Genomic DNA, 22897 nt, shown 5'->3' with positions numbered 1-22897 from the left:
CCTGGTGGGGTGGGGTGGGGGAAGCGGAGAGAAACTCTTTCTCTCTGCTTTTCCTTCCCAACCACCTCGCAGACAGCTGCAAACGCACAGGAGGGGATCGGAGAAGATGCCCCCCCCCCCGTCCTGCACATTTCCCGGTGGGGTGGGGGGAGGGAGAGGAAAGCGGAGAGAAGCTCTTTCTCTCTGCTTTTCCTTCTCCACCGCCCGCCTCACTTGCGCATAAGCCGAGGGCGACTTTTTCAGCCCAAAAAATGGGCTGAAAAAGTCGGCTTATGCGCAAGTATATACGGTAAGCAATAAGGTCATTTACTTCAACAAGGAGGACTCAACACAAGATTCACGATATCCAATTTTCGTCAGTAACTCTCAATGAAACCAAGCACAAAAAGGCAGCTTCTAGGCATGTGCATTTCTCTTTGTAGAATTTTCTTAAGTGAGCCCAGACTTGGGGGAAATGTCATATGTGGGAGCCTATGATATCATAGTCCAATCCCTTAATTCTTGTGTTACATCTGCGCCTGGCCTAAAACTACAGGTAAAGTAGCAAACATGCATACTGTGGTATAAGTGGGATGGCAACTGGTTAACAAAATAGTAACATGGTTGAGTGGCTTACCATTGTTTTGTTTGAAAATTGTTTGTCCAGCTCTGTATATGTGCTTAACTCAGTGCCTCCTCTCTCTGCTAGGGTGAATGACAGTGTATCACTTAAAATTGTCCTTTATTACTTTAGATACAGTAGTTTATGTAAACTGAGCTTCCTCAGTAGCTCCATGAAAGACTGAAAACTATGTTTAGGAAACTCTTGTCTGGTTTTTCAGGTGGCTCTACTTTTTGTGGTATTGCATCCCTATGCCTAATGGGTAAACTTGAAGAAGTATTCTCTGAGAAACAGCTGGACAGGATAAGGAGATGGTGCATTATGCGGCAACAGAATGGATATCATGGCCGACCTAACAAGCCTGTGGATACCTGCTACTCGTTTTGGGTTGGAGCAACTCTTAAGGTAACTTGAAAGTTGAAGCAAGACACTGTCATTCATAATCTACCTTCTGACTATTTAACTTCTGCATTAATAAGTTAATTTAGGTTGTCCTTTAATATCAAAGGCGCTATTTTATGTCCTGTAGTTAATTCTAGAAATTCATTTTTCTTCTTTAAAAGTTAGGGTTTAGCAACTTTAGAATTCTCTACTTGTACTTCTGGTGCATGTTAAAACTGATAATGTGTGTTAACACAACAAACCTTTCTTTCAGCTTCTGAAAATATTTCAGTATACAAACTATGAAAAGAACAGGAATTACATTTTGTCAACCCAAGATCGCCTTGTTGGTGGATTTGCTAAATGGCCAGATAGTCATCCAGGTAAATGAATTTTTTTACCCACCTACATGAGAGGGCGAGGGGGTGGGTGGGTGGGTGGGGGGAAGAGAAACCATAGCCAAATACTTATAATATGAAAATGAAACATTAATAGTTTTGGTATTGTCAGGAGTAGCCCAGCTACTCATGAGGAGAGGGGGAGAGAAAGCCCTGCTCAGGAGCAGGGCAGGGAAAGCTGCTCTTCAAGGGGAGACAGCTCACGAAGCTATAGGGAGCCCGGACCCCTTTTGCAGACAGACTCCTCCTCCTCCTCATCCAATCTATCACAGGAATCGTCTCCAAGCGAGGGAGAGGAGCAAAGGCTCCGGGACACTGCTGAAAGACACAGCACCACCAGTCAGACAAGCCCACAGCTTCCGACACAGGCACAGCGCAGGGGGGCTAGAGGACCCAGGAGACATCGTTTCAGGGTGCCGAAGATCTGGTGTTGGGGGGGGGGGTAGCAGAAGGAATGTACTTCCGGATTCTGATAGTGATTGAATGGTCATGTTTTTAACTAGCTCCGCTTGTAAATAGCTATGCTTAATAAATAACTTCAGTTCCTCAAAGGAGGCTTAGTAGTTACTCATGAGCAGCATCTGGGAAGATCCCTGACAGGTATGGTATAAGAGAGTAGTGACATTGAACACTAACAGGCTCTTACTAATGCCCTTCCATCAGAGGTCAAGGAAATAAGCAGCTATCCTATTTTTAAAAGACATCTGAAGGCAGCCCTGTTTAGGGAAGTTTTTAACATTTAATGCTGTATTGTTTTTAACACTCGATTGGGAGCCGCCCAGAGTGGCTGGGGAAGCTCAGCCAGATGGGCGGGTACAAATTATTTGTTTGTTTGTTTGAACTTCTTAAGCCATGATTTTGGCTTTACAGATTGTGCTAGCTGGTGTTTTGGTTACACAACCAGCAGAAGATTGGTTGAAAACAATATTGTGCGCCACATCCATAGGAAAAAGTAGATGAGAACAAAAGGTGAAGGAAATTGGAAGTAGATATTAGTAGTTGGTGTAGTGGTGCTGAAGTTGCACATGAAGAAAAGGAGTATGGTGTCTGCATTTGCATAATTGTCCTAAGGAATGAATCTCTTTCCTATCCATTTATGTTAGATATTGATGAGGGGAAATCACTTTCCACAGAGGGGATATATACTACTTATCTCGCCTTTGAAAGTGTTAACAAATGTGTACAAAAGTTTGATGCACTATGTATTGTGTACTTGCACTTCCCAAAAACCTTTGAGAAAATACCTTGCCATAGTCTCCTAAGTAAACTTACCAGTCATAGGAACTAACCAGAGAGGTTGTGTTGTTGGGTAGCATGCAAGTATTGTAAATAAATACATAAGATAATACTCTTCCTGTTACAGGTTGGTAATGGGTTGTAAAACAGAAACAAGGTAGAGGTAAATGGACATTTGTTACAATAAAGGGATGTAAGTTGTGCAGCCACACAAGGCTCTGTATGGAGAATAGAGCTGTACAACTTACTCCTGAATGACCAAGTTTGAAGATGGCTTCACATTATTCAGGATGATAAAAATATAAGCTGATACTGAAGAGTCCCATAAGGTGTCTCCAAACTGCATGAAAAGCCAGTAAAATAGCAAGCGAGGTTCAGTTTCAGAAAGTGTAAAATAATGCAAATTGCGGCAAAAAATCCTCATCAGATATGCATGGGGGTCTGAACTGCTGTGGCTAATGAGGAAAAACCTTGGGGTCACTGAAATGTCAAACTGGTGGCAGCAGAGAAAAAGATTAAATCATTCTTAGTGTTGTTACGACAGTGACCACAACATGGCTTTTATAGTATGGCTGAATTTGGAATGATGTGTACGGTTGTAAATTTAAAAATATTGCCAGGGGCCAGAAGACTCTGCAAATTGCTAGAGGCCATTCTCCTGGGATGACAGCTTTCCTGTCTGTGAGTTCTTCATTTACACCAGAGCTGGGCAAGCCATGGGCTGCATCCCCCACTCTAGACCTTTCTACCATTGGAGAGAGAGATAGAAATGACAGGCAGGCATTTGTGTGTAGGTGCCAAACGCAGCATGTAGAAACGCACTTTGGAACTCCACTCTCAACCCATCTTCCGTGTGCCGTTGAAATATGGAGGGTGCACACCACTAATTGATGCTTTTGTGTGCTAGACTACAAATGGGAGGGCCCTATATAGTTGGAACTTGTAGCATGTGCTGTTTGGTATGGGGATGGGGTCAGTAGGTTATGCCCTTGCTTCCATATGCAACTGTAGGCAGTTCATGATAGTCTGCCCAGAGCTTTGGCAACCTTGCAAGAAAACTTCTTTTAGGGCTTATTTTGAGCTGGGGCTCAGCTCTGGAATGTATTTTCAAATGCTAGAACACAGCTGTGGAACCTGTGAAGTAAGGTATTAATGCCTCTGTGTTGGTATCTCCTGCTTTAGAAGGACATTCTGACAGTCCCAGCTAGCATCTTTTCCAGACGTCTGCTATTCTACAGGAAGGTAGGATAGAATCTATCACTTGTAGCTAGCAATAAGCTGATTTAACTAGTTTGTTTTTAGACCTAGAGCAATGGAATAGCTTGCTGAAGTTCTCTGTTTGAGCTCGGGCTTCCTGCTGTCATGATTTGAACCAGAGTCTTCTGTACTATGTGCCATGCACTTACAGAGAATGGTTGAAGAGGTTGGGCTTCTGGATCAGAGGGCCTAATTTCCAGCAGTTTCATGCCTCTGCCATTCCTTAAACAGCTGAAGTTCTGATAGCTTTTAAAATTGTCTTGCTGAGTTGAATGAAGGACATTAAAACTGCTTTTATCCGTAGAAGTAGTTGGAAATTGTGCTCAGAATGCTGGTTTAACTAAGCAGCATCATCTAACAGCTTGAGACTTGTGGGAGAGAAGGAAGGAACCACCATGATTAAGGACTAACCAGGTTTTGAAACTTAGTCTTAAGGTCTAAACAGCATAAGCTGTAAAAAATGAGGGTTTTGGTCTAGAAAGATACAGATCAAAGCACAAATTCTCTTGCTTTCATTTCTATTCTCTTGCCTCTAGGTTGACACCCTTGTTTCTTCCTGTAAGGTAGGGTAGGGAACCTCAGGCCATGAGAACAAGTTCAGCCTTCCAGGCCTCTCTGTCCTTGGGACTCTTCCCAGGCTCTGCTGCTTCCTAAGCCACACCCTTTGCTGTCCCGTGTCTTCAAGTGTTTTTGACCAGCTGGAATGTTTCCTTGAACTGTGATAATGTCTCTTGCTTACCTGGATGCAGAGAGATACAGGTAGAAACATTTGATTTTCATGTGGCTGGAATGTAGTCTACTATCAAAGAGTAAAAATCTGTTGCCCCAACCAGCTTTTGCCCTTGTGGTTTTTGTGAGGTTGTTCATGATGGGATGTGGCCTTTGGGCTGAAAATTACACACACACACACACACACACACACACACACACAGCCTTGATATAAAGAAAGTGCTTGAGCACTTTTAGAAAAGAAAAAAAACAGGGTATCTTTTTCTGTCTTACTGATACTTCTCCGGAAGTGATTCCAGACATGGGATATGACCCAGCATCCTTGGGGAAATGTCTGACATCTAGAAGTTATCCAGATTCAAAGGTGGTCTTTCATGAGCAGGAAGGAACTTCTGCTTGTAGAAGCCATCCTCCCATGCCTCATCATACTGCGGGGGCTACAGTGTAGTGGAGGAACCAGGAATGCCCAGTTGCAGGAGTCAATTCCGTGTCTCCAGATCCAACACACTGTCTCACTTGGTTGACCAGCTGCACATTTTTAGTATTATTTGGTTGTTGGTATCAGCTCTTCAGGAGTGGTTCTGAGCACACATACAAATTCAATTTAATAAAGTTTTGGGTGGAGTGCTGTGTAACGCTAAGGAAATCTTTACATTTGCAGCAAGTTTCTTCCCCCACCCCACTCTGTACTCCCTAATTCTGTTTTGTAGGTTCCCTCAGTCCTTTGGAGTGGGTTTGGGGAGGGTGTGTGTTGGGGCAAGCATAAATACATGCGCTAATGGAATGAGTGCATTGGATACAGTCATACCTCGTGTTGCATATGCTCCGTGTTGTGCACATTCAGCTTATGGACCTCTGCCACCCAGAAATCCTCCGCAGAGTGCGCAGAAGCGCATAAACGCGCAAACTTCTGGGTTTTTTCTTTGGGGGGGCGTTCGTGTTACGCACGCCCGCGTTACATAGTGCGATCCGGAACGAATTGCGTGCGTAACACGGGGTACCACTCTACCACCATTTAAATGATCCTTTCCATTCACCAAATATACAACAATTAAAAAAGCAGCAACCACCTTTGTTACATGTGTTGTGGAAGGAGCGGGGCAAGGGATTTTCACTTTGATTGACAGATCTAGTTGTTAATCACAGTGAACTATTTCATAGGACCTTCAATTCACAATGATTTGGAGGAGAGAGGTTTCTTCACGCGAGGGATCATTCTCTGAATTTTGGCTCTCAGATCAGGGTGTTAATGATGAAGTTAGACTATTTGAGTAGCTTCCTTTTTCGGATTTTTCCCTAACAAAGATTCAAACAACATAGTGCGATCTCTCTCTCTCCTTTTTCATGGATGGTACTTCCAGGAATGAACGCAGATGGTGAGAAAATGCAGACTTTTCTGGGTGGGTTAAGCAAGGTACAATACCGTAGGACAGTGGTTCCCAAACCTTTCCCCTCATGGATCACTTGAAATTGCTGAGGGTCTTGGCAAATCACTTGTTTTTCCGCCTGCTGTAGCAACTGACATGCACTGTGCTAGGTTTTTGATTGAATTTTTATAGACGTGCTGTGAATCACTTTTTTTTAAGATTCTGCAATATAGACAGGGTATGTGAGTAGAGCTTCAGATTTAACAGATCAAGTTTAGGCTGTAATAATGAATAGAACTGGAATAACACAGTGGCTCCAAAACAGACTGAGCTGCTGCACACCCCTTGTGTGTCTTGTGGAATTGCCATATATCTCTTTGGAGACTTGTGATGGTTCGCTGCTGCAAAGAGAAAAATCCTTGCTGTTTAAACTAAGGCTTCTCTCTGTTCTTATCAAGACTGTTGAAACTAGAGATGTTTCTCTCTTTTTCTGTCTTCCCGCTGATGGTTTTCAACATCACACTATATCACCAGCTAAACATTGTGATAAACTAATACATTACAACGTCTGGAATAAGGAGAGAGCTATGTAGAGGCATTGGCTGGCTTTATGGTTTTTTCCACATTGTGATTTTTTGCAGGACACACACACACACACACACACACACACACATTATAATTCGCAGTATAGTGCCAGGTCAAAAATTATGAACAGTTAAGCTGTTTTTAAAAATGCCAAAAAAGCGATTTTTCGATTGACTTGCCTGAGATCCAGGCTAAACACCACCTTTTGGAAATTCCCCCCAGATATCAATTCCGCCTTTGAAATCCCGGTAGTGTCTGGGATAATCCAGACGTATGGCAGCCCTACAATATATAAATATATTGCCCAGCCCTAGTCTTCTGCTATTTATAGTATGAAAATTGTATCTTAAAAAATTAAGATTGAACTCTTCACCAGGCTTTTTCTCATTTCTGGAATATTACCGTATTTTTCGCTCCATAAGATGCCCTTTTTTCCTCCTAAAAAGTAAGGGGAAATATCTGTGTGTCTTATGGAGCGAATGGTGGTCCCTGGAGCTGAATTGCCCAGGGGCCAAAAGGAGGACCATGCTTTTTATTTTACAAAGCGAAAAGGGGGTGTTGAAAGGACCCCACTCAGCAGCTGATCAGCAAGAGATCGGGAGAGAGATAAGAGTCCCCGGCTCCCTTTCAGCCCCGCCCTCTTGCCCAGGCCTCCATTGTTGAATGTGCTGCAGAGGGAGGTTGTTTGTTTCCCCAGCGACATGTGACTGGCTGATTAGATTATCTGTCTGGAAACTGTAGAAAAGGCTCCCTTTCCTTTAGAAGCTGCACAAATGTGAGTTGAACCCCATAAAAACGAGGCTTTTCCTCTTTGCTTTTCTCCCTTTGCAAAAGGAGCTTTGCTTTTCCCCCTTTGCAAAAAAAGCTGCAAAACTTTTAGCTGATCCTCAGAAAACCAGGGCTTTTCCCTTTGCAAAAAAAGCTGCAAAACTTTTAGCTGATCCTCAGAAAACCAGGGCTTTTCCCTTTGCAAAAAAGCTGCTAAACTTTTAGCTGATCCTCAAAAAAACAGGGCTTTTAGAGGAAAACCAGAAAAATATTTTTTTTTCTTGTTTCCTCCTCTAAAAATGAGGTGCGCCCTATGGTCCGAAAAATATGGTATATGGATTCTGACAAAGATTAATATAAAAGCAGGTATAATGTGATGTGCATGACTACATGACTGTATTTTGTCCCAGGAGGCAGAGTAAGGTCACGACTTTCAGTGGCATCCCTGTAGAACAGTGGTTCCCAACTGGTGGGCCGTGAACCCTAGGGGGGTCCACGTATCCCACCCAGGCGGTTCATGGCACCATTCACATAACAAAAAATACCATAGAGATAACATTTTTTCAAAAGTAGGGGGTCCATGGGTTGGCATTTGAAAAACGGGGGGGTCAACAGTACTTAGCTAATTGGGAACCAGTGCTGTTGAATATTTCTGTTAAGTAATGCAAACTTTTAATAATGACAAGTATGTATTGCTTCTGGGGGGTAGAATCTACTTTAGTGGAATCACATGTGCTTGTGTAGCTTGGAATTCCTTGGCACTTGGCATCAGGGGTGCCAACTTGCATAAAATATTGGGGTGGGGAGGTAAGCCCTGCCCTACATAATCAGTCACATGAAGTAGCATGTGCACACCATTTGAATGGCAATACCCATCAACTTTAGGGGGGCCTGGCCCCCTCAAACATTTTATTGGTGGGCACACGAAGGGACCTTGGCTGAGTTGGCTCCCATGTTTGGCATACATGGCCCCTTTCCCTCCCCCTCCACCCCAATTTTCTGTCTCCCATAAGCTTTAGTTACTACAGACAATTTTCAGACAGCAAGAAGGAATATTGTGTGTTGATACTATGTTTACTATTGGCATGCAGTGAGATTTTTTTTCTTGAGAAAATGACAGTTGTCTACTGCAGAATAATGCACATCCTCTGATGTCTCCTCCCAGATGCTCTGCATGCCTACTTTGGGATCTGTGGCCTGTCGCTAATGGAGGAGTCTGGCATTCGCAAGGTTCACCCCGCCCTGAATGTAAGCACACGAACCTCAGAGCGCCTTCTGCACCTTCATCAGATCTGGGCAACCAAGGACTATAAACAGTGTTCGGATATTGTGCACGATGCCACATGACTGATTTCAGACTCCAGTTGAGCTTGGTAGCATAATTGTAGCCCAAGGTTAAAAGCCATGTATAACCAATGTGCTCTTTTTAAGTGCTGGAATCATACAATCAAGTTCATGTCACTGGCATCATTCAGACAGCAAATGGCCTTCAGCCAGTTATTCTGGATTGGAATTTTTAAAAATTGCTTGCCTCTACAGATGCTGTCTCGGTTTGAACGAATCCCTTCAAAGCAACATTGTTCTATTATATTACTTTAAACAGTGCAATGGCAAAGTGTAATGATAATAAAAAGGATATTAAAAATGTATTTAAGTATTTTCATACTCAATCCCTTGAATTTACTGAAATTTATTTGATACATCCTTCATATAAAAGCTTATAAATTAAGTGTTGATTACTAAAAAAAAGGTGTCCTTTTAAGGTAGATGACAATTCTATAACCTTTGTATAAAAAATAAAAATTATTTTATTCATTATAATAGACCCAATATGTTTGCATTATTTTTAGGCATCTTGGCTGCTGCTAGTTGGAATATTTTGAGATAACACTTGGAGTACCACAGTTTTAACTGAACTTTAAGATGTATCATGCTAACTGAAAAGTATTGCAGTTGATGCGACTTGCTACAAAAAATTGGACTAAAGTAGTCCAGTCTTTCCTGCATTCTGTGATCTTATTTGTCCCACACAATCTAATACTTCACTGAAATGAGTGTAGACAGCAGTCTTAACTGCCCTTTGTTTCTGTCACTTCATTTTGGGGCTTTTTTCTGTTGCTTCCTGTATTATTAGGGGAGTTGTCTCACTGTTTTTGTGCGCACATTCAATAACCTTATTTTATTTGCCCCCCTTTTAAGCAAAGGAGCCATATTTCATTTCCTCATTTTGCAAATTGCATCACATTTATTTGGGGTTCTCTAAGCCTTCTTGGAGCTAATTCCTGCCTTAATAAACCATGGTATACAGAGTAGGGAACAAGGGTTGGGGCCAAGCACATTTTTTTCATCCCTTCATTTCTCAGTTATTTTCGGAGTTTCTTAATTGGCATTAAGCCAGCATTCCCTGATTTGAACTAACTGGGAACTGTGGCTTAATACAAGCTAGAATCTTTGTGCTCAAGTCATTGTGGAACGGGAATGGGTGAAGCATGCTGTTGTGATGTTCAGAATGGCTTTTTAAAAAGCAGACAAGCAAAAAGTCTTGGTATCCCCATGCTAAACTAAAACTGGAGTGCTTTTTTGAAAGTGTCTTCAGTAGAAGTACAATTGTTGGGTACAGAGGTGGTTCAGAGTCTGTTACTATAATACTATGCAAGTCTGATTTCTGATAAGCTGCAATTTAGACAACAACCTACCTTAAGCCTGTCAAAGGCGCACCAGGGATATACTTAACCTTTTATTTGCTTGTGTCTCTTTTTGCACCCAGTTCATTATACTCTCAAGCTGATGAATCTGCAAAATGCGGATTCTGGGATTTGTTATTTCTTAGGTATCTTTGAAAAGACCATTTGAAGTTTGAAACATGGAAATCAAGAAACATTAAACCAATAAGGTAATTTTATTTTAAATCCCTTATTTTTAAACAGGTTTTTTAAAGCAGAGTTTGGATGGCCACCTGTCAGCTGAGATTCCTGCATTGCAAGGGGTTGGACTAGATGACCCTTGGGGTCCCTACTGTATAATTTTATGATTCTAATAGATGACTCCTAACTAAATAAGCATATTTAAACAAGAAATAATGCAGTGGTATTTTGCACTAAAACTGAATTTCTCTTTACCTAATGTCAACATTTTTCTTTTTATTAAAACATCAAATTTGAGATTGTGCTTTTAAAAAATTATTGCTGTTCTAAATATATATTCCTCTCAAGTGTCAGAGCTCATTTAAGGCAACTAATAATTTGTAAGGCTCTGCTAGCACTACTTCTGTTCAAATTTGAAAGGTGGGGATGCAATTATGAAATTTAGCAGAATGCAGCTAAGCACTGAAAGTTTAACAAATGTTAACTTGATTCCTGATCTCCATGTAATCCTCCTGCAGTTTAACTACAAACATCCAAAGTATATTGCCTTTGGTGCAGCCCGTCTTAATAGGCCCTAAAATAAACACAGCTACTAAGAAGAAAGGATTTAGTAGGAGACAGATTTTAGATATGGCCTGGAGTATTTGTTGTATCTGTGAGATTAGTATCACTGTGTGGCTCGCAGTACCCTAAAATACAACACAGGGATTCTTTCTAATTTTAAATACATGAGCAGCTTAATAAAACTGGAACTTCCATTCCACCCCAGTTACCAGTTAATTATAGTTATCTTATTTGTGTGTATGCAGGGCTATTTTTCAGCTGGAACTCACCTGAACCCAGTTCCGGCACCTCTCAGGTGGGCGCCATTGCTATTATAAGAGAACAAGGGAGGCGTTCATGGTGAGTTCCGGCACCTCTTTTTCTAGAAAAATAGCACCGTGTATGTAACATGAAACTAAAACGTAGCTTGGTCTTTCTATTTTTCTCTCGGGGGATTCCCTCTTTTTTTTTTTTTTTTGCATTGCAAGCAAGCAAGAATTACACCAGCAGTTTGGACCAAATTAAAACGTGCTCTAAAATAGAACACAGTGCCCTATGTTATAGACTAGAAGTCTAACCCCTGACCGTTGGCCACGTTAGCCAGGGCTGGTGGGAGCTGTAGTTTGTTACGGAAAAATCTAGGTGCAAGGCTAAAAAGGAGTCCAGCCACCAACCGGAGCAAATAGCTGTAGACCAAAGTTTATTGTGCAACAGGTTCAAAGAGGAATTTTTGAACCCCGAGAATGGGGTGACAAGAACTTTTAAAACTTCCCACCACATCCCAGGATACAGTTCGCACAGCATCATTGATACATCATCTTTACATCACTGACATGCCACTAAAGGGGAGCGATAGACAGGCGTTACACTAGTTTAACCTTGGCAAACATGTCCAGACAAGTCCTTGGTTCAAGATTACCATAAGCAGACATGTCAGGGCAAGACCCAGGTATAAGATTAGCATAAGCAAACACTCTCACTGCTGATGATACTACCTTGATGGCAGAAAGTGAGGAGGAATTAAAGAACCTTTTAATGAGGGTGAAAGAGGAGAGCGCAAAATATGGTCTGAAGCTCAACATCAAAAAAACTAAGATCATGGCCACTGGTCCCATCACCTCCTGGCAAATAGAAGGGGAAGAAATGGAGGCAGTGAGAGATTTCACTTTCTTGGGTTCCATGATCACTGCAGATGGTGACAGCAGTCACAAAATTAAAAGACGCCTGCTTCTTGGGAGAAAAGCAATGACAAACCTAGACAGCATCTTAAAAAGCAAAGACATCACCTTGCCGACAAAGGTCCGTATAGTTAAAGCTATGGTTTTCCCAGTAGTAATGTACGGAAGTGAGAGCTGGACCATCAAGAAGGCTGATCGCCGAAGAATTGATGCTTTTGAATTATGGTGCTGGAGGAGACTCTTGAGAGTCCCATGGACTGCAAGAAGATCAAACCTATCCATTCTCAAAGAAATCAGCCCTGAGTGCTCGCTAGAAGGACAGATCCTGAAGTTGAGGCTCCAGTACTTTGGCCACCTCATGAGAAGAGAAGACTCCCTAGAAAAGACCCTGATGTTGGGAAAGATGGAGGGCACAAGGAGAAGGGGACGACAGAGGATGAGATGGTTGGACAGTGTTCTCGAAGCTACTAACATGAGTTTGGCCAAACTGCGAGAGGCAGTGAAGGATAGGCGTGCCTGGCGTGCTCTGGTCCATGGGGTCACGAAGAGTCGGACACGACTGAACGACTGAACAACAACAAAAGTTGCAGACAATCACTACTTCTCCATAGCTGAACTACAACAACAAGCAAACACCTCTGAAGTCCCACCACCCAAAGTACCCCTTGGCAAGTCTGGTGATGGGATTAGGCTTTCCTTGGCCAACAATCAGCTCAGCAATTGTCACCTCTGGGTGTCGGGGTTTGGGTGCTGGAGCTCCTCGTGCACGGCCTTGGACTGGTTATGCACGAGGTACCAGTTGCGGGGAAAGCGGCCAGCGTTCCACGTGCTTTTGGGCACGGTCGCCGGCCAAGCCTCACAGTCTGAAGGATAATGAGTAAGCCAATTGAAGACTCTGATGGTGTGTGAGTTTCTAGTTGCCTTCTTTAAAGAAAAGTTGCCTCGTGAAATAAAATATATACCCTGACTCTGAATAGACGGACCAGTTTAAAGAAAGAAATTTTTTTTACTTTACTCCCCCCTTTTAACCCCAAAGGAAGACAGACACCGGTTGTATCTTTAGTGGCTTCGGCAGAACCCGCGTAGGCTCGTCCCCTAAGCTAAGTTCTCCTAAGCTTAAAGACCCTGCGCGCCCAATCTTCCGCGAGGCTAACTAAATAAACTAAAACCGAAATATCTTCCGCAATTCTAGCCCTAGGCTAAACCTAAAGAAAACCTAACTAAGGCTAAACCGAATGATCTTCCGCGATCTAACTCTAACTAAAAGAAAAACCCATCCAACCCGTCCAGCCCGCTCCTAGTCCCTTAAACTAAACTTGACTTCAACTAAAACCCAACTAAAAGAACATAAACGAACTTCTTCTAAAGAACGTGCGGTCTCGTGCTACTTCTCCTAGCCTAAGCGGGGTGCCTCTGCCTTTTATTAGGGAACAAACGTGACATCATCATTAGTACTTTAACCAATAAAATCACTGTTGCTGCCCTCCAAAAGGGCGGGAAGCAAGTTTAACGCTCATTAACAACTTTGAACATGACCGGATCTACAAAATAAAGGCGGATTAATCTTGTAAGTGAATCACACTATTCATTCATGCTTTCACTTTCACTTTTGCGCGCAATTATACCAAAAGTAGACCTCGAAAAACTTATAAAATAACCAAATAAATATGAATCCATGGCGGATCCGTGAAACGTATTCCGACATATCATCTTTCTTTTTTTGTTTTAAATTAAATTAATTTTGTTTTAGTTATATAATAAAAAAAAATTAGAGATATCAAAAGCATTTATCTGACACAAACATTACCATTTGTTTAGACATAGAACTCGACATGAAAGGGCAGAGCATCAACAGTGCCAACAGTGTCCACATCAAAACTGTGATATAAACACTAGCAACACCATCAACATTCATCCCCCTCATCAGAGGAAATACTTGTACAATAATGTAGCAATAAAGTCATGAAAATAACAAACCACTAGCCGAACATAAAAAATGATCGATCCGATACACTGTAAACCTTCTAGGCATATATATATATTTCAATGTGTAATGTAACACAACAAATCACCTCATAAACATGTATACTTTCGCGTGCAGCGTAAAACAACAAATTACTCCCCAAACACAAGAGAGGACCTGATACAGGTCCAAAATTAAAAATAACGAATAACGACTGCCCAAACATAAGAGAGGTCCCGATCCGGGACCCAAAATTAAAATATAACTAGAGCTGGGGCTATATAGCCTACCCAGACCCCTCCCCCATTTTTTTTAATTTTTATTTGGAAAACTGAGGAAAATGGATAAGGTAACGGAAAAGGGTTGTGGCTCTGAGGCTACAGAATCGAAGGAACTTTCAGGAAGGCAGATTCTGGACTTACCACAGCGACCACAGGTAACGGGGAACTAGGGTCCGATTCCAGAAAGGGGATTTAAGGCACCTAAGTACAAGTGGTTTTTCGCCACAAGAGGGGATTTAAGCTACCTATATAAAGGTGTCCCAGCCAGGATGAGGATTTAAACCATCTACGCAAGGGTTTCCAGCGAAACGGGATGGGATTTAAACCAGCTACATAAGGGTCTCCCATCAACAGCAGGAAACAGAGTGAAGGGAAAAGCTGGGAACCTGGTTTACTGCCAAAAGGTAGCATATAGAGGGGTATTCTTCAAAGAAAATAGGGGTACCAAAAGGGTAGGACGCCACCAGACTTGACATATATATCTTGAACAAATCCGAGAATGACCAATTCTTTGACCAAAGGAAATATCTCAAATAAGGCATATAAGAGTTACCACATTTTGAACTACAACTTTTGCAAGCACAACGTGGAGATTTAGGGTTATAAAACATATATGCATGAATATGTCTATGACTAGAACTGCACAAAGACGATGCTTTGACCTTACATAAACATTTCCATATCATCAAAATTGTGACGCTCTAAATGGAAACCATTTCAGAAAAGCTTTGCATATATAAACATCCATATCATTAATTACCAAGCTATATGGAAATCACATGTAATATGCGAGGCGGATATTTCAAGAAGCATACAAAGGTAAATATGCAATTTTTACAAGTACAGTATAAAGTACAAGACAGGTTTAGAACTGCAAAATGGTGTTGGAGAGGAGGATGAAGACGATGAATGAGTTGCCGGTCGTCTTCTTCTCCGACTACACACGACCATGTAGAAGAAATAGTCCTGGAACTCAGGAAAAGTTCGTGGAGCTCAGGAAAGTACTGAAACATTGAGTTCTGAAGAAACAACGATACCTGTAGAAGAAAGGAGGTTAAGCAAGCAAATCAAGGTGATCTGCTAGTGAATGCAGGTATGAGAGTAACTGGAACAAATCTAGGCAGCCAGGAACCAAGGGGCTGCCCAGAGGCAAACAAAAGGCATAGGTTGAGGATAGTTGAAGAGTTGCTGCATTTGACACTGGAAACTAGTGCAGTCAAACAACGAGGTGGATATTCTCAACTTGGTTCCTTAGCTCTCCAAGGGCGCACACACCTGGCAGGCACCCAAACAGCCTTTTCTTCAAGGGCAACGGCAGCGTAACCACGACCCCAAGTGATGAGTGGAACTGGTCCTCGCCATTCGATGTCAGGCAAGAGGCGATAAGAGACCAAGGGTCGAGGAAGCTGTTCTTCTTTCTTGAAGTGGAGATCCACTGGGGAATGAGGCTTGTTATGTGGAAAGAGAAGAAAATTTAAGGTGAACAGCACCTTTGCAACTGCCAAAGGGATCTCCGAGGCTGGAAGGTGACGTCCTGCGGTCTGTTTGTGGAGCAGAGTTTTGAAAGTGAGGTGTGTCCTTTCAATGAGAGCTTGGCCTGTCGAATTAAACGGAATCCCGTGGGATAGGGAAATATTCCATTGCACACAAAAGTCATTAAAGGCCTGAGAAGCATAGGCCGGGCCATTATCTGTTTTAATGGCTTGAGGTTTTCCCATAACTGAAAAGGTTCTCATGCAGTGCTGTATGACGTGCCTCGTAGTTTCTCCCTTCAGTGCTGTAGCCCAAATGAAACCTGAAAAGGTGTCCACTGTGACATGCAACTTAGACATTGGAGCAAGGGCTGGGACATGTGTCACATCCATCTGCCACAGCTGATTCGCCTCCGTGCCTCGAGGATTTACAGCGTAGGAGACTTGGAGCACGAAGGGCAGCATGAAATAATGTCCCTTGCTTGTGACATTGGAATGTTGAAGGTCTTGTGTAGAACCTTTGCTGATTGGTGGAAAGTTTCATGGCTTGTCACAGGATTGTCGAACAAGGAGAAAGCTAGAGTCCTGAGGGCAGCGTCTGCTACTGCATTTCCTTCCACCAGGAATCCTGGAAGGTTAGAATGAGAGCGCAAGTGTGCAGCAAAAAAAGGAAATGAACGTTTCTGTAATAGTTCTTGGAGCTGCGCGAACAAATTAAAGAGATTTTCATCCATGGATGGAGACAGATAAGCTACTGGAAGCGATGATAACAGTCTATATACATACTGAGAATCTACAACGAGGTTGAATGCTTCTGCAGTGAAAGTCTGAAAAGCAAGAATCACTGCTGCCAGTTCCGATCTTTGTGCTGAAAGTTGTTTCTCTGTAAACACAGTTTTCCATTGTCCATCCTCCCGCCAAGCAAGGACACCATAGGAAGAGGAGCCATCTGTGAACAGAGTTTTTGCAGTGGGAATGGGTTGAAGCACCAACATAGATGAAAGGTGATAGTTTACTTGTTGCAACAAAGTGAATCTTTTGTCCTTAGGAGGATTATACAAGAATGAACCGACAAAATCTGCAATAGCAATTTGGAAACTATCTGAAAACTGAATCAAAGTCAGCACTTGTTCTTGAGAGAAAGGAAGGTAGATGGAAAGCAGATCATTTCCACTCAGGCGAATTGCACGGCCTCTGCACTTAACAAGGAGATCAGCAACAGCGTCCATACTGGGGTACACATTCCTTTGAGGCGTGTGCGAAAGATGAATCCACTCCACGATTGCCACTTTTGAGGAAGTATCCGGAACATATAAAGCTGCTGTCGGCAATCTTGGTGTAGTGAAGATAGCACATGAAAGAGCGCAGTTGGCTGTTGGCACACGATCTACAGCTATTTGGTGCAGTTTTGTGTTTACCCCTTGTAAAGCAAGACGCATCTCAGAAGTGCATGGAATAACATCTGAAGGAGATGTATGTCCCTTAAGAGCAGAAAACAATGGCGAGAGTTCAGATGTTGGAACTGCTAGAGACTTTCGAGCCCAGTTTATCTGTCCCAAGAGATGCTGCAATTGTGTTAAAGTAAAGGATTCTGGAATGACTATGCTCGGCATCTCTGGCAGGGCTGTATCTTGAAGCAGTCTGTGACCCAAATAATGAAATGGAGCAGTGCGCTGTACCTTTTCTGGGGCAATACAAAGCCCAAAAGAGTTCAGGATGCGCGTAAGATGCTCAATATGATGCTCTGAGACCTTTTCTCCATGGATCAAGATGTCATCCATGTAATGACAAACTTCTAAGGCTGGATATTGTGCTCTGAAAGGCTGTAATGCTTTATCCACAAAGTTCTGGCAGAGAGTCGGCGAATTCACCATTCCTTGAGGGAGTACCTTCCAAGAGTATCTGGAAGCTGGTCTGGTGTTATTGAACACAGGTAGAGTGAAAGCGAACTTTTCTTGATCTGCAGGTGCTAGCGGGATAGTAAAGAAACAATCTTTGAGATCGATGATTGCAAGCTGATGGTTTCTAGGAATGAGGTTAGGGTTAGGAAGTCCACATTGAAGGGGACCCATTGGAACAATTCTCTCGTTGATCTTTCTCAGGTCTTGAAGCAAACGCCATTTTCCACTTTTCTTCTTGATGACGAAAATTGGAGTGTTCCAAGGGCTATTAGAGGGTTGCACACGATCCTGGTGTAGTAGCTCTTTGATTAGGGCCTCTGCTGCAGCGAGCTTTTCTGACGTCAGCGCCCATTGGTCGACCCATACAGGGGGTCCTTCCTTCCATGTGAGTGGAAGAGCATGTACTGGCGCTGATGCAAAGGCCCACATCAAAAATGTGTATGGACAACAGTTCTTGCTTTAGACAATAAGTCTCTACCCCAAAGGGTGATAGGCACATCCATAACAAGTGGACGGAGCTGCACCATGGAGCCTGAGTCTGACTGGAAGGTAATCGGATGCACGCTCTGGTGGGCGGGTTCGAAACCTCCGACTCCGAAGACTTCCTGGGTGACAGTCGTTGCCCACTGGTCAGGCCAATCTTTTCTGGCGATCACTGTGACATCTGCGCCTGTATCAAGAAGACCCTTGATCTTTCGTCCACCCATTTCTAAGACGAGATGAGGGCGTTCTTCTGTAATCTTGATTAGCGCCATTGCTGTCTGAGGAGGCAAAGAGTCTACAGGAGCTGTAGGTGTGGAAGTAAGCAAATAGAGTCTGGCAATTTCCAAACCTTTTGTTAGGACACAAGGAACAGTTGAAAATCCTGGAATCAGCAACTGCGATGAATCTGTGATTCGAACTAGGCCTGCAGTCAATGTGACTGTGGCAGGGAGGCGATCCATCCTAGGCAGGATAAGGCAAATTGAGGTGTCTGGGAATGGACCACGAATGGATGTTGGCAATTGCTGAGCAAACCATGGATTTGAAAAGTAACAGTCCTCTGTTAAGAAGAGTGGTATACCTGGGACAGAAGATTCTTCTTGTTCTTCATTGGCAGTGTTTGAAGATATCTTTTTGGCTTCGGGTTTTTTGCACTGCTGAAGTTGGCAACTCTGAAGCTGCTTGGCGTTGAGTTGGCAAACTTGAGGTTCTTCCGTTGGTATCAGAGACTTGACTGTGATTGTTTGCTGTGAAGCAGGATCAACATCAGCAGGAACTGAAGGGCGGTCAGCAGAAGGTGAACTGAATGCTGTGTTCTCTACTGAAACCCTTTGAATAGGTAAGGCAGATGATGAAACCTCTGGAACCTGAATGCTTGATGAGGTCACATCTTTTCTCTGGACATCTGGAGAGTAGATATCTCTTTGGATCACTCTTTTTTCCTGATGACCTGGATAAGGAGTAGCGTTGTTCACCTTTCTGGGACGATTGACCTTCATGATGTTCTTGAACTTGCACCCTATTGTTTTACCGGGGCCGGGGCGCGGCCCGCAGAACCGTTTCCCTGAACTGGAGATGAGGTAGGTGATGTATTTTGTGGATTCAAACGACAATCGTTCGCCCAATGAAATCCTTTCTGACAGATGGGACATCTCTCCGGCGGCTTGGCAGAAGGCCTTGGCGTTGTTGTGCACTGCGACCGGAAATGCCCATCGCCTCCACACCCATAGCACTTCTTGACTGGCGTAGAGCTGTCTTGACGTGGCATCTGTACCGCAGCTGCCAAGAGCTGTGCTTTGTAGGAGTGGGTACCGACATTCTGGCAGACGCGTAGCATCTCAGTCAATATGGCATCTGGACGAGCTGCAACTGCTGTTAGGGCATTCTTGCAGTCATCATTGGCATTTTCAAAGGCAAGTTGTTTTGTCAGCATGTTTCTGGCATGACGATCTTCTATCTGGCGTTCCACTGCAACAATCAGGCGATCCACGAAGTCCCCATAAGGTTCTTTTGGACCTTGCCTAACTGCAGCGAATCCTGATACTGAGCTAGCATCTGTGCGATTGGGTAGTCTGCGCCAAGCCTTGACCACAATGTCTGCTATGGTGACAAGTGCAGCATCAGGTATGGCTAGCTGTTGATTGAGATTGGAGTAATGTCCTGATCCTGTGAGCATATCTTCTGTGGCAAGTGGCGTTGCACGTCTGGCTGCTACTTCTTTCCACTCTTGCAGGCACAGAAGAGCATCTGTAGGCGACAGGAAGGTGCGAAGAATCAACTTCCAATCAGATGGCAGAAGTCTACTAGTGGACAGTCCTTCAAGTAAACTTCTAGTATAAGGAGCTTGAAGTCCATTTTCGCGTATGGCTTTTCGCAGTTCACGTAGTGTTTCAAAAGGAATGGCTTGATATCTTGCAGGTTGTCCTCCATTAGCACGAATCACTGGAAAGATGTGCATTGGATCAGCACTAAAGTCTATTTGTCCCAAAGCTGCTTCTAAAGCTTGAGTTCTGCAGATGGGCTGCATTGCTGTTGGATCTGTAGGTGGCATCAGTGAGTTTAAATCTTCTTGATGCTTTCCAAATGATGAGCCACTAGATGGTGCTAAAGAGTCTTTGACATCTGTATGCCTTGAAGATGGCTGACTATGAAGACAAGATGGCTGACTTGAAGTTGGATGAAGACAAGATGGCTGACTTGGAGTTGGATGAAGACAAGATGGCTGACTTGGAGTTGGAGCATAAGGTTGTTGGCTCTGTACTGCAAGTCCTGGCATCTGGATCATCATTGTTTGGCTTTGCTCTTGTCTTGGAATCTGCATTGGCATTGGAGGTGCTGAAGGGTTGGTAAATTGCTGTTGTGCTGCTTGCATTGAAGCTTGGATTGCTGTTGATTGGAAATCAGCTTGCTGCAAAACTGGAGCTGCTGGCTTGAGCGCGGCCTGCAGGGCAGCAGGGTTTGCTGGCAAAAAAGCTGCTTGCTGCTGCTGCTGCTGGATCGCTGGCAAAAGCGCGGCTTGCGGTGGAGGAAGCGGGACCGTTGCTTGGAGCGAGGTCCGCGGCTGCTGCTGACTTGAAATCGCTGGCTGGTAAAAGGCCTGCGATGACTGCTGAGCGACTGGCGGTGGGGCAGTCCGCGGCGGGGCTTGAAAGGCCGACGGCGTCTGCTGCACCGGCACAGGCGGCAATGAATCTGGCAATGACAAATTGGACAAGGGCGAGTGCGTGTACGACAACGGGGCCTGAACTGGCTGCTGCGAGGGGGCCGAAAATGGCACAACCGCAAGCGGCAGCACAGGGGCACTATTAAAAGCAGTATTTCCTAAATTCACTGTTCCATTAAGCAAAACATTTCTTGGAGCGATTTGTTGAAAGCAGTTTCTTACTTTGCTCCATACTAATTGTACAGGAATTCCGATTTTCGGGTTGGCCATAAATTATAACCCGATCCTTTCCCATGACGCTAAATCTTTCGTTCCTTCCTTAGGGACCCAGGGACAAATTTCCCCAATGGTTTTAACTAAAAGCTCTACTTCTGATTCAGAGACAGGGTGACCATTTCTTTTCAAAAGGTACAATAAATCTTCACAAAATTTAACTTGAGCAGTTGAGAGTGAGGAGCCCATTTTTAACACTTTTCCAAAACTTTTCCTCCCCCACCCGTAGGCTTCTACTAGGGGACACCGGTTCTACCCGTAGGCTTTAACCGAAAAACCTGGCACCCGTAGGCTTTAGCCAGAAAACCTCCGCCCCCACCCGTGGGCTTCTACTAGGGGCTACCGGCCCTACCCGTAGGCTTTGACCGAAAAACCTGGCACCCGTAGGCTTTTGCCAGAAAACCTTTCCCTCCCACCCGTAGGCTTTTTCGGGAGACACCGGCCCTACCCGTAGGCTTTGACCGAAAACCCTGGCACCCGTAGGCTTTTGCCAGACCCTGGCACCCGTAGGCTTTTGCCAGAACCCTTCCCACCCGTAGGCTTTAGGGAAGACCTTATCCTGCCCGTAGGCTTACACTAAACTCCTTGCCGCTCTACCCGGGGACCCCTTGGGGCAAAATACACGCGCGCAATTTCTATTTACACTATTTTTGGGCAAGCGGTGGATTCGCGCTACTGCAGCGAAATCCTGGATAAACCGGGCCGTTATACCTCACCTCTCAATGTCTGTTTCCGAGCCACTTCCGATATGTTGCCTTCAACCGGAGTCTTCGTGGAAGCGATTTTTGACTACGCTTTGCCTCAGAGAGGGGCACCACTTGTCGGGGTTTGGGTGCTGGAGCTCCTCGTGCACGGCCTTGGACTGGTTATGCACGAGGTACCAGTTGCGGGGAAAGCGGCCAGCGTTCCACGTGCTTTTGGGCACGGTCGCCGGCCAAGCCTCACAGTCTGAAGGATAATGAGTAAGCCAATTGAAGACTCTGATGGTGTGTGAGTTTCTAGTTGCCTTCTTTAAAGAAAAGTTGCCTCGTGAAATAAAATATATACCCTGACTCTGAATAGACGGACCAGTTTAAAGAAAGAAAAATTTTTTACTTTACTCCCCCCTTTTAACCCCAAAGGAAGACAGACACCGGTTGTATCTTTAGTGGCTTCGGCAGAACCCGCGTAGGCTCGTCCCCTAAGCTAAGTTCTCCTAAGCTTAAAGACCCTGCGCGCCCAATCTTCCGCGAGGCTAACTAAATAAACTAAAACCGAAATATCTTCCGCAATTCTAGCCCTAGGCTAAACCTAAAGAAAACCTAACTAAGGCTAAACCGAATGATCTTCCGCGATCTAACTCTAACTAAAAGAAAAACCCATCCAACCCGTCCAGCCCGCTCCTAGTCCCTTAAACTAAACTTGACTTCAACTAAAACCCAACTAAAAGAACATAAACGAACTTCTTCTAAAGAACGTGCGGTCTCGTGCTACTTCTCCTAGCCTAAGCGGGGTGCCTCTGCCTTTTATTAGGGAACAAACGTGACATCATCATTAGTACTTTAACCAATAAAATCACTGTTGCTGCCCTCCAAAAGGGCGGGAAGCAAGTTTAACGCTCATTAACAACTTTGAACATGACCGGATCTACAAAATAAAGGCGGATTAATCTTGTAAGTGAATCACACTATTCATTCATGCTTTCACTTTCACTTTTGCGCGCAATTATACCAAAAGTAGACCTCGAAAAACTTATAAAATAACCAAATAAATATGAATCCATGGCGGATCCGTGAAACGTATTCCGACACTGGGCACTTCCTGGAGTCCCCTTTTCAAGGGCAAAATAGCGTTGGAATGGAGGAAACTGGCAAAGGAGTTGATTTTTTATGATTTTTAAAGCTAGGTAACTTCCCTGAGCTGTCATGTCAAAAGGATACATTTATGCATAATATTTGTAACATTTAATAACTTTA

At 43.8% G+C, this 22897-nt stretch overlaps 1 protein-coding gene and 1 long non-coding RNA gene across 4 annotated transcripts in view; one reads left to right on the top strand and one right to left on the bottom strand.

Moving 5' to 3' along the window:
• PGGT1B (protein geranylgeranyltransferase type I subunit beta) overlaps positions 1 to 9119 on the top strand; it is a 30609-nt gene extending 21490 nt beyond the window's left edge. The window contains exons 7-10 of one of the 3 annotated variants that reach the window (XM_033163710.1): positions 822 to 1006; positions 1257 to 1365; positions 3799 to 3858; positions 8488 to 8619. In XM_033163710.1, coding sequence (XP_033019601.1) covers positions 822 to 1006; positions 1257 to 1365; positions 3799 to 3824 — 320 coding nt within the window. In that variant the 3' untranslated portion in view covers positions 3825 to 3858; positions 8488 to 8619. Of the gene's footprint in view, positions 1 to 821; positions 1007 to 1256; positions 1366 to 2743; positions 2767 to 3798; positions 3859 to 8487 lie in introns of those variants that run through there. The other 2 variants (XM_033163709.1, XM_033163711.1) reach the window with 2 other exon arrangements.
• Positions 9120 to 12573: 3454 nt separating this feature from the next.
• LOC117054703 lies at positions 12574 to 22897 on the bottom strand. The gene is made up of 3 exons (XR_004427538.1): positions 22733 to 22897; positions 18127 to 18129; positions 12574 to 12634 (listed from the first exon to the last, which is right to left on the bottom strand). It is a non-coding gene; the product is annotated as an uncharacterized LOC117054703 (long non-coding RNA).

Source organism: Lacerta agilis, chromosome 11 (assembly GCF_009819535.1).
Source record: "Lacerta agilis isolate rLacAgi1 chromosome 11, rLacAgi1.pri, whole genome shotgun sequence".
NCBI lineage: Eukaryota > Metazoa > Chordata > Lepidosauria > Squamata > Lacertidae > Lacerta > Lacerta agilis.
The sequence above is the reverse complement of the archived record's forward strand: the minus strand, read 5'-3'. Positions and strand labels throughout refer to the sequence as shown.